Source organism: Marmota monax, unplaced genomic scaffold, assembly GCF_021218885.2.
Source record: "Marmota monax isolate L192 unplaced genomic scaffold, Marmota_monax_Labrador192_F-V1.1 WCK01_AAM20220418_F8-fsc00275, whole genome shotgun sequence".
NCBI lineage: Eukaryota > Metazoa > Chordata > Mammalia > Rodentia > Sciuridae > Marmota > Marmota monax.
This window is the reverse complement of record NW_026691942.1, coordinates 34,002-45,712: the sequence shown is the minus strand read 5'-3', so window position 1 is coordinate 45,712 and position 11,711 is coordinate 34,002. Positions and strand designations below refer to the sequence as shown.

The following is an 11,711-nucleotide window of genomic DNA, read 5'->3' as shown; positions in this document are numbered from 1 at the left end:
CCTCAGCTACTTAGCAAGGTCTTATTAAAGCAAATAGGGAGAACCTGTCTCAAAATAAAAAATTAAAAGCACTAGAAATGTGCTCATTGGTAAAGCACCCCTGGGTTCAATCCTTGGTATCAAAAGAAAAGGCCTACTATTACCAAGGACTTTGGCATCCAAGAACAACACTGGTGTCCTGTGATGAAAGACAAATGAAGGTAACATCCTCATTCAAATTGGCTTCCAATTAACATTTTGAAAAGGGCCCATATGCATGTGCTCTATATTGTGGAAAAAATTTAAACAGAACTGGGAGCCTCAAATATTCCGAGCCAGTACTGTTTCAGGGCTGCTGGCAGAATCCACCTCTCTTAGCTTTCCTGGGAGATCTGCTAACTTTAGGATGTCAAAAGTAGTTAAGTTCCCACAGGACCCTAGGCCACCCTTTGCCCTGCTCCTCAGTTCTCTGGTTCTGAGGCCCACCCCCAAAACCTGGACCATCTCAAGTTCCCCCAAGGAGTCCTGTGCTCTTGTCATGAGAAATGCACGTATAGCTCAAAACCATCTTGAAACAGAACTTTTCCTTTGCCCAGGCTGAGCCAGGAAAGGTGGAGCATGCCTGAAATCCCAATGACTCAGGAGGCTTGGCAAGAGACTCCAAGTCAGCAACTTAGTGATGAGTCTGTCTCAAACTAAAAACGACTGGCTAAGTAGTAAACCACCCTCGGGTTCAATTCCCAATTTAAAAAAAAATAAAATTGCCCTGGGTGGCCTTGATTTTGAAATCATTTTTTATTTATTCATTTTTGCGGGGGGGTGGGGGAAGTGTTCCTGGGGAATGGAAAACAGGGTCTCACGCATGCTAGTTAGGTAAGCACTCCATCACTGAATCTCTGGCCCTAATAATTAATTTTTATTTTGAGACAGGGTCTAAGTCATCCAGGCTGTCCTCACTAGTAACTCTCTTTGTCTGCCTGTGAGCACACTGGGCAGATTTTTCATTAGATTCTCACTATGTTGCCTGGGTTGGCCTCAAACCTTCCTAATCCTTTCTTTAGCCTCCCAAGCAGCCGGGATTACAGGAACGAGCCAGGGCACCCAGGTATCTGACGACGGAGTTTAAAGTACTTCTTTTGAAAGCCAAACAGAAACAGGGAAAAAGGTGATATGAAAAATTAAGACTAAAAAATACTTTGCTACAATAAATGGACTCTGTAATGGGTTGTGAAAATGACATCGATTCTGATAAACGTTGACCAAGTCCCAGCCCTGTATACCACTCCGCTCTATACCACACATACCGCCAGGAGGCTGCACAGTCACCTCGTACACGTAGTAGCCATGGTGCAGCTTCTTTTCCTGTATGTAAATCCTTACAGCCTGAAAATGGAAGTCCCCTAGAACACCTACAAGAATGGATTGGAGAAGCATCACTGCCGGGAAGCACCTACTGTCAAACCTTGAGCCGCCACCGGGGAGTCAAGCACCTAAGAGTAGTTTCAGTAAGCTTAGCATCATTTTCGACTAGTAAAAATAATTACTCATTCACTTCTAATTATAAGCCCTATATCTTCTTTAGAAAGAAACAGTCAAGGAGCCAGGCAGGGTGGCACACACCTGTGATCCCAGGGACTCAGGATCTCAAGTTCAAGGTCACCCTAGCAAAAGTGAGGCATCTCAGTGAGACCCTGACTCAAAAACCAAACAAGGGCTAAGGATGGAGCTCAGGGTCAAGAGCTCCTGGATTCAACCCCAGCATGGGAAGGGGGGGTGAGCGGAATATATATGAGTGTGTTTACACACATAAATCTCAAGTCATTTTTAATGAGGCGGCTAATGCATCAATATTTTTCTTAAGGAAAACATTGGGTGCACAATTCGTCACTAGGGGACATTTTCCCCCTTTAAAAGAACTTTTAATCATGTAAGATAAAATTATCACTTAAGGAACTTGGCCTTCTGAGAAGGTGCTTCATCTCCTGAATCAAGACCCAGGGGTCAGAAATGTAGGTCTCTTCCTCCTTAGCCACCAGGAGACTTGTGGCTTTGGGAACATATACTATAACCCTAACACTGCCTTGGCCTGCAAAACCAATAAAGTGGAGCTTGCTGGAGCCTATGGTGTGACATGTGATATTCAAGGCAGAACCAGTGGGTCAATCCTCCTTTCATGAAATATCTCTTGCCTATTAGGGTCAAGTGACATGGATATAAATATGGTTCTCTTTCCTATTATATGGTGTCCTTTAATTGAAATGCTTGGGACCAGAGGTATTTCAGATTTGGAGTATTTAAACAAACCCTTAGCAGCTGAGGATTTGTAACCTAAAATTCAAAACCAGAAAAGCTCAAAGATCCCAAGCTTTCTGAGCATTACAGACATGTACTCTTTATAGGGAGCCCTCACAATACATACGGCAGCAGTAAAGTCAACTCTTCCTCTATGTAAAGGCAACGTATTCTCCTCTGACCCTAATCTGAATGTTCTGCTTTGATTCAGCAGCTGCATTTGCCTACAGGCATGCTGGAAGGTACTCAGTATTATTCCCTCCTGCAATAAGGTATGCTCAGAGTCAGGACATGCCATATTAAAGAACAAGGACACTATGAATCTCCACTGCGGATCACCTCGACTGCATCACGTAATCTTCAAGAGGCCCAAGGCAACCTACCAGATCCAGTGACAACCTGCTCCTCTTCATGCCCATGACAAGCAGGGACTCCACTTATCTCCCTGTTATTACTGGTAGACACAACTGCTCTTCCTTCTTCCCTCCTGGGGTCTGCCAGTGGTGTTCAGTCTCTTCAACTGTGCTCCAATCAATGAAGGAGGCAAACACAAGATGTGTTTACCCGCCCAGTGCACAAAAGACAGAAATGGCGGCGGCAGCACACTTAACCCTGGCCTCCCAGGTTACCCGGCAAGCATCAAACACAGGAAGCTTAGAAACTAGAATGGAAATTCTACTAGCAGACAGCTAACAAGAATACCTAATGTGCAGTTCATATCCTAGACATAACACAAAACCTGGGATCAGGCACCAGGACAAAAAAAAAAAATATTTCCTACAACCCAGCAGTTGTGAACAAACAGTCTCTTTTAGCAAAACTACTCTCCAAGACACTCTGCTGCCTTGATCCAGTAAAAGTCCTTTCTTCACAAACTGTGGCTTCAACCATTATAACACTCCCAGACAAAAAAGAAGGCAAGTTCATAATCGAATGTCCTCTAAACAATGTCCGTGACACTTAAGGATTTCAAGAGGAAGATTCCATGACAAATTCCTACAGAAACTGGTGTTTGAGAGGGGAGCTAGACATGTAGCTGAGGCGAGGAGTACATGTTTTTACAAGGCCCTGGGTTCCATCCCCAACACCATAGAGGAAACAGCGTTTCCAATCTCACCACTGCCTTGCCTGAGAGGGCAAAAGCAAAATAAAACCACACAGAAATCTTTACTCTCCAAGAAGTTAATAAAACAAAATCTCTGAAGAGGGCAGATATGTTCTGACTGCTCCTGCTCAAACAGAAAAGTTAATAACCCAGGCACAGCACCCCATAGCAAGGTCACCACCAGCCCTCACCATGTCATGGACACACCACACATACCACAACTGACCACCACAGGAAATTCACTTACCAAAGAAGTCGAAGGAAAATGGGTCCCTTCCACCAAAAAAGTCCCTGAAGACATCATCTGGGTTCCGGAATGTGAAGCCAAACTCAAATGGACTGTCAAAATGACTTCCACCTACATAAACATAGCATAGCTTTAGTATATAAGAATTCTGGTGCCTATAAGCAAATATTTTTGTAAAACATTATATGAATCATGACCTAGAAAGAAAAAAGAACCTATTTTATATATCTGGGGTTCTTTGAAATTCAAAATGATTCCTACTGTTATTGAAACTCTGTGCTCAGAATGTCCCACCAGCAATTCCTTCATTACTACTTCTGAGCAGCTCCCAATCTGGGATCAGCATGTCACTGCTGATTTTATTACTTAGATCTATGAGAAACAAGACTGTATTCACCCAACTTTCCTACTGTTACAGCTTGAACACATGGGCTCAGCGCAGGAGTTCAGAGAGCACCACTTGTCAGACCACCACAGGGGCTTTCGAAAAACACACTTTTTAGCTTTTCAGTAATCTTCTCTTCAAACCCTGATGGAAAATTTACTTACTAATACTGATTACTAGTCTAACAGTATAAGCTCACAGGATGACAGTACAAAATAATGAACAATTTCCTATGTATATAAAGTTATATCAACATAGACTTTCTGGTCTAACAAAGATTAATAGGTTTGTTTTTTCTTGTTCTTGTTTTTGTTTTTAATGCTGTCAATTTCTCCTTCCCCTACCCAATTCAGTCCACTTCTCAGGCTGCATCTATATTTAGCAAACAGGCTGACCAAGAAACTCAGTAATTTACAATTCAAACACTGAACTGAACTCCAAGTCAGAGGATGACTGTCAAGACCTTTGTCTCTAGAGAGGAAATCCATTTACATACCTCCACCTCCACCATTTAAGCCTTCTTTGCCATACTTGTCATAGATGTCCCGTTTTTTAGCTTTAAATTTGAAAACAGAATTATTAGGGCCAAGTTCTTTTCAAATCCTCAAAATTCAATCAATAAGGTAAATTCAAGTAATAAGGCATTTCCCAAATTGTAAATGAGGTCTCAGTTTTTCATGAATTTTAAGTCTGCCCTTGCTTTAAAAGACAAGAGGAACAGGAGAAGGACCTTATATATATATACCCCGTTCTGAGAGAAGATGAGGAAAACTCTTTAAGCACTGTTCTTTAGAAATTATTAATGTCTATTCGGTTACATCATTTTACTTTACTGCTTAGAGTTCATGCATACATCACAATCAACCCGTCCTAGCATACATGAGGCTATAGATGGGGGGGGGGGGGGGGAGGAGACCTATCATATAACCAAGCACAAAACTATTCCTACCTAGAACAGAAGTGATCCCCCTTAACTACAAAGTCCAACAGGGGATCAGGTCTGTGCCCTAGGTAGGCTGAAGAGGAGCTGCCCTCAGCCTGCAGGCCTGGCTGCTCATCCCCAGATCTCCAGGACCAAGAGAGCTGTAGCACAGCGCTATGGACACACCAGTGCTGACTGCACACCACCACCTGTGTTCCCTGAAAACCTTATTCCACAGAGTGGGCAGCAGGTTTAGAAGATACCCATTTGGGGTTACCAAGCCCTACCTCTGAAAACTTCACCTATGGCGGAAGGCCAGCCATGGTACATGACCAACACAGATTCCACCCAGAGACTTTCATGACTACTTAAAGGTTCTTTCCACTGAATATGAAGCCTCAGTGCACTCCTCAACACAGCTAATGTCAGAAGTGCCTGAAAACCTTCAGTGTGGGAGCATGGCATGGTCACACTATCAGCAAGACAGGACCCGAGACGGAGTCTTCAACACCCTTCAGGCCCCATGTCCCATCTGCAATTTATGTTCTTAAATGCCACATTTAGGGGCCGGGGTTGTGGCTCAGTGGTAGTGTGCTCGCCTAGCATACATGAGCCACTGGGTTCGACCCTCAGCACCACATCAAATTGAAATATAGTGTGTGTCCACCTACAACTAAAAAATAAGTATTTAAAAAAAAAATAAATGCCACATTTCAAAGTTTTCCATATCAACACAGTGTTTTGATAAGCAAGGTATCTGAGACTCATCGCTTATGAGCAGCGTTGATGCAGCAAGGAGGCAGTATGCTGGTGACTGCTGAGAAGGTCACACTGGGCTCCTTTCTCAAACAGCCAACTGTCACCTGACCACACACAGAACACGTGAGGCTTTGGCCCATTTCCTGTGGTCAGTTAATCAGTCCCTACCCTGCTAACCTCCTCTGCCTCTGCCTTACCCAGAGTGTAGGTAGTAGATTCCAGTCTCTGTCACCATTCCCACCAGGCCCCTGCAGTCTTGCCTTCACCATGAATCACTGAAACCATCTCACCAATAACTGACCTTTAACCTAGTCACAAAACTAAGCCAATGTTTCTGCCATCAATACCTATGCTCTAGAACTAGGGTGGAGAAAACACAGAGGTTTTGATGCTTCATTCTGAGCTGTATGTTCCCTTCCTTCTTTACTGAAAGTCCACTCAAGCAGTAGAACTTACTCCATTAACATGGTATACTTCCAAGTAAGGCAATGAGGATGAGAGGACAGCAGGGGCAAGCACAACCACATGCAGTGACCGAAGCAGGGCCCTGCAAGCTGGGCAAGGTGGCACATGCCTGTTATCTTAGCCATGTGGGAGGCTGAGGCAAGAAGACCATAAGTTTGAGGCCAACCTCAGCAACTTAAGGAGACCTTATCTCAATGGAAGATAAAAATGGTTGGGGATGCAGCTCAGTGGTAGAGTATTCCTGGGCTCAATCTTGAGTACTGCCAAAATACAAAACAAAACAAAGCCCTGCAACCCAACCCCAACCCCAAGCCCAATGTCTTCCTCAGCTCCTCCAAGCCAGGGCATTCCTACTGTTCTACCAAAGTCATCCTGAGTGCTCCTCAACACTTTTGGCTAACTGGGTACGTTCCAAGCTTCACCAGAAAGAAACATTCTCAGTGGTCTCAAAATCCACCTGGTGACAGGATGTGTGTCCACATCCTGCTAGGCCAGAGGAAGGCTTCACTGCCTCTCCATTCCCAGTTCTACTTCACCCACTCAGAGCCCTCCCCTGAAATTCAGCATTACTCACCATCTGATAACACCTCATATGCCTCAGCTACTTGTTTGAATTTTCTCTCTGCTTCTTCTTTATTCTCAGGATTTTTATCTGGATGCCACTTTAGTGCAAGTTTCCGGTATCTTGGGAAAAGAGCAGAATATTTATCACATATGTCCAAAGTCCATAAAACAAGTGAGCTTTTAAAACTAACATAATTTAGCCAAACACAGTGGCACATGCCTAGAACCTTAGCCAACTCACGAGGCTGAGGCAGGACAATCCAGAGATTAAGGTCAGCCTCACCAAGTTAGCAAGGCCCTAGGCAACTAAGCCAGACCTCATCTCAAGTTAGAAAAATAAAAAGGGCTGGGGATATGGATCAGTGAGTAAACAGCTCTGGGTTCAATTCCCAGCACCAAAAAAATGAATGAATGAATAAATAGTAAGATAAAAAGTCCTGGGAGGGACTGGGGTCGTAGTTCATTGGCAGAGCACCTGCCTAGCATGAGTGAAGCACTGGGTTTGATCCTCAGCACCATGCAGAAATAAATAAAATATGGGCTGGGGTTGTGGTTCAGTGGTAGAGCGCTAACCTAGTACAAGAGAGGCACTGAGTTCAATCCTCAGCACCACATAATAAATAAAATAAAGGTATTGTGTTCAACTACAACTAAAAAAGTTTTTTTTAGTTAAATAAATAAAATAAAGGTATTGATCCATCTACAATGAGAAAAAAAAAAATCTTTAAGGAAAAAAAGGCCTGGAGATTCGCTTCTGGGTTCTTTCCCCAAAACAAAATACAAACAACAACAACCACCTTCCCCCCCCCCAACGCCCCCAAAAAAAGCAACAAGTTATTTGTAATACCAACCTCCAGAGTTGTCTAACCTGTATACCAGCAGGTCAGTATCAAAGGAGAAAACCCTGGCCTGTGATTCAAATGCAGGGGAAGCTGAGTCCAATGGTGCCAACCTGTAAACCCAGCAGCTTGGGAGGCGAAAGCAGGAGGATCAAAAGTTCAAACCCAGCCTCAGCTGCTTAGTGAGGTCCTAAGCAACTTAGGAAGACCCTGTCTCAAAATAAAAAAGGGCTGGGGATGTTGCTCAATGGTTAAGCAACATCCCCAGCCCTTTTTTATTTATGGGCTCAACCAGGTACAAAAAGGGGGGCTGGGAGATAGCAGCCACACCCTCTTAGTCCTCAAATAGAAACTATCAATACACGCAGCAAAGCTAACAGCCACCCCGTGGTTATCATTTTGCTCATGTGAAAAAGCTAATATTTATGCAACTTAATAGGGAAAATTTGTTGCTTTCAAAGGTAACCGCCTGTTTCTAAAGTTACGTTTAAATCAACCTGCATGTACTTAGCAAAATCAATCTGCTCTCCAAAGCTAGTACGCCAGGCATGTGATTCCATCAGTAAATAAAATTACTACACGTTTATTCAAAAATATTATTCAAAAGTATTGCGAGGCATGGTGGCGCACGCCTGTAATCCCAGTGGCTTGGGAGGCAGGGGCAGGGGATGGAGTTCAAAGCCAGCCTCAGCAAGACACTGAGGAATTCAGTGAGACCCTGACTCTAAGGTAAAATACAAAACAAGGGTGGGGATGTGACTCTATGGTTCAGTCACCTTGAGTTCAGTCCCCCTGAGATCAATCCCCGGGGGAGGGGGAGGGAAGAAGGAATTCAACTATCTCTCTGTTCCACTGTTCTGTCTCTCTGTAAAAGTGGCTATTAACTAAAACAAATATAAGAACAGTGTAGACCTAGCGTAAAACCCCACAGCCTCCCATCCAGGATGTGCAAGATACTCACACTCCAAAGTGACAGTACCCAGGCCAGCCTGGTCTCTCCTCAGTGGACTGTGCTGACCAGCTAGCCTCTTGGCTGGGTCTGAAACAGGAGACACTGACAGCTATCTTAACCTAACTGGTTGACTGGTTTGAAGCACTTCTGTGGATGGAACCAAAGGACTTAGGCATGCCAAGCATCTTCTCTACAACTAGGTTACATTCCCATCCCTAATTCTTTTTTTTTTTTTTTTAAATAAAGTTCGTTTCTTTTTTTTTTTTTTAAAGAGAGAGAGAGAGAGAATTTTAATATTTATTTTTTAGTTATCAGCGGATACAACATCTTTGTTTTGTATGTGGTGCTGAGGATCGAACCCGGGCCACACGCATGCCAGGAAAGCACGCTACCGCTTGAGCCACATCCCCAGCCCCCCATCCCTAATTCAACTTTTTTTTTTCTTTTGATGGGGGAGGGAGGTGCTGTATATCAGGGCTTGAACTCAGGGGTACTTGGCCACTGAGCTACATCCCCAGCCCTATTTTATATTTTATTTATTTAAAGACAGAGTTTCACAGAGCTACTTAGCGCCTCGTTTTTGTTGAGGCTGGCTTTGAACTCGCGATCCTCCTGCCTCAGCCTCCCGAGCCGCTGGGATTACAGTTATGTGCCAAGCTCAATGTTTTGAAAGGACTATTTCTGCTCCAAATGAAAGGGGGGGGGACCCTTTTCCCATTTAGAAGTTTAGACTTCATCATATATTGAAGAGTTTTTTTAAAGTTGTTTGAAAGTCTTGTTCTCAGTTAACACCTCAATGAACTGAATGGATCCAGAGTCCTTTGGAGCCATATGCAACCTGGGACTCGCCCTGTTTGCACAGACACAGGCACAGTGGGCAGTGAAGGAGTTCTCAGCACTCATGAGGGTCAGCAGGAATATAACAGCGGCATGGGTTAGGCTTCAGGTCTGGCCCCTACCCTGCCTGAAAGGGGTGCGTAAGAGTGACAGTCAACAGCACCGCTGAGTCCAATGCAAAGGGTTTGAGAGATTTTCACATTCTCAGTCCAAAAAAAGGAAAAAAAAAAAAAAAAAAGAAAAATCAAGGAGCAAGGTGTAGTATTAGAGACTTAACCCGAGAGTCCCCCAACCTGAGCTCTATCGCCAGTCATTTCTACTGTTTGAGGCAGGGTCTCACCAAATTGCAGAGGATGGCCTCAAAGTCAATCTCTTAAATCACTGGGATTACAGGCATGCATCATTTGTCCTGGGGCCTCTCAATTTTAACCTACTTCAGGCATATAAGGAATTCAGTCCCAAAGCAAAGGAACAATAACTAGACAACCTTACTGATAAGTAAACTGTAAGGCCATCTAATTCAAATGCTCATCTGTATTGTTTATGTATTAAAATTGCATGAACTAGCCAGGTACAGTGGTATATTCTTGTAATCCCAGAAACTCAGAAGACTGAGGCAGGAAGACTCCAAGTTCAAGGCCAGCCTCAGCAACTTAATGATGCTCTAAGCAACCTAACAAGACCCCGTCTGAAAAATATTTTTTTAAAAAAGGTGGGGAGGGGTTGGGGGGTTTTAACATCACACCTGGGCTTAATCCAATATAAAAAAAAATTAATTAAATAAACTGTGGCATTCATTGATGATATATTACATTAAAAGCCATTTTAGAATTAGGGTTATAGTGCAGTGGCAGAGCACATGCCTAGCATGTGAGGTCCTGAGTTACAATCCCAACATCACAAAAGAAAAACAAAAAAAGCCATTTTAATAAGTAACAGTTATACTATCCACTTACCAATGTATGCTTACACATTATCTTATATATCATTTCAGAAATAAATCTACTTACGCCTTTTTGATATCCTCGGGTGAGGCATGTCTCTGCACGCCTAGAACTTCATAGTAATCCACCATGTTTTAACAGATTGTTAGAACAACTCCTGCAATTAAAAATGTGTGGTCACTGACAAGACTGCCAAAGTTGGGTGGCTCAAGAGGGTAAGACCTGTGAGGGGGACAGGAAGATCACCTCTGTACCTACTGACCCACAGGGAGAACTTCTGTTCCTCAGACACTAGCTTGTCAGTCTGGGCCTAGTCTGGGAACTGGTTCAAGACCTGGGCCCAAAGACCCTTCTAGATAAAGAAAAAAAGCTGTGAAATCATCTAATTATAGACTGAATGAAACAAACAGGTGACTGAGCCCTGAGCAGAGGCTGGTGGCCACTTGACCAGCAGCTAAAAGGCTTTCTGTATCTGTTTCCCTGGACACAGGCGCGCTTGGGAAGCTTCAGCTACCTCCGCCCTTACTGCATTCCCAGGCCAGGCATTGGGCAAGGCTGAAGGGCTCACAGGAACACACTGTCCCTGCCCTAAGAAACACCCCTTCATGGCTCTGCTGCTCTCAGGGGAACAGCAGGAAACAGCAAAAGACCTCCCACACATTCCCCAGACAGAAAAAGGGAAAGGCCCTGGACTACACTTACTAGTGTAACTTTACCATCTGCCTTCAAATGCCCCAGTGCCCATCTATCGAACCAGCACAACACTGCCCTGCCTCAACACTAGCTAGATGGTTATCACTGCCAACTAACATACAGTGGCATATACCTGTAATCCCAGCAGCTCAGGAAGCTGAGGCAGGAGGATTGAAAGCTCAAAGCCAGCCTCAGCCTCATAGGGAGATCCTAAGCAACTCAGAAAATCCTGGTCTCAAATATAAAATATAAAGGGCTGGGGATGTTGCTCAGTGGTTAAGCACCCCAGGATTTTAACCCCCAGTACCCCACCCCCAATCAAAATGGAATTTAAAAATAGCTCTGTGGGTGTAGCTCAATGGTAAAGGCACAGTGGCACACACCTGTAATCCGGGAAACTCTGGAGACTGAGACAGGAGGACCAGCTCAAGACCTGCCTGGGCAACTCAGTCAGAACCTGTCACAAACTAAAATTTAAGAAGGGGTTAGGAATACGGTTTGTTTCCAGGATGCCCCTGGTGCAATGCCAGTACCAGGAAAAACCAAAACAAAATCTATGCTCTTTGCAGTCCCATTGCAACCTGCTTATACTCTTCTGCTTTTTTGCCTTAGCTGGCCACTTCTGTCCCACCCAAACACACGAAAGGAACTCTGATTCCACCAATAAGAGAAGCCTCCATGGTACCAACCCAGAGATTTCAGGTTCTCCTTGCCTGTCTTCCCAAATG

The 11,711-nt window shown here is 44.1% G+C and overlaps 1 protein-coding gene across 7 annotated transcripts in view; it reads right to left on the bottom strand.

Moving 5' to 3' along the window:
- Positions 1-11,711, bottom strand: part of Dnajb6 (DnaJ heat shock protein family (Hsp40) member B6) — a 61,587-nt gene that overhangs the window by 33,909 nt on the left and 15,967 nt on the right. For 2 of the 7 annotated variants that reach the window (XM_058574353.1, XM_058573197.1), the window contains exons 2-7: positions 11,367-11,450; positions 10,357-10,447; positions 6,729-6,838; positions 4,505-4,564; positions 3,624-3,734; positions 1,284-1,388 (exon numbers count right to left, since the gene is read on the bottom strand). In XM_058574353.1, coding sequence (XP_058430336.1) covers positions 1,284-1,388; positions 3,624-3,734; positions 4,505-4,564; positions 6,729-6,838; positions 10,357-10,421 — 451 coding nt within the window. In that variant the 5' untranslated portion in view covers positions 10,422-10,447; positions 11,367-11,450. The remainder of the gene's footprint in view (positions 1-1,283; positions 1,389-3,623; positions 3,735-4,504; positions 4,565-6,728; positions 6,839-10,356; positions 10,448-11,366; positions 11,451-11,711) is intronic. The other 5 variants (XM_046422878.2, XM_058574022.1, XM_058573451.1 and 2 more) reach the window with 4 other exon arrangements.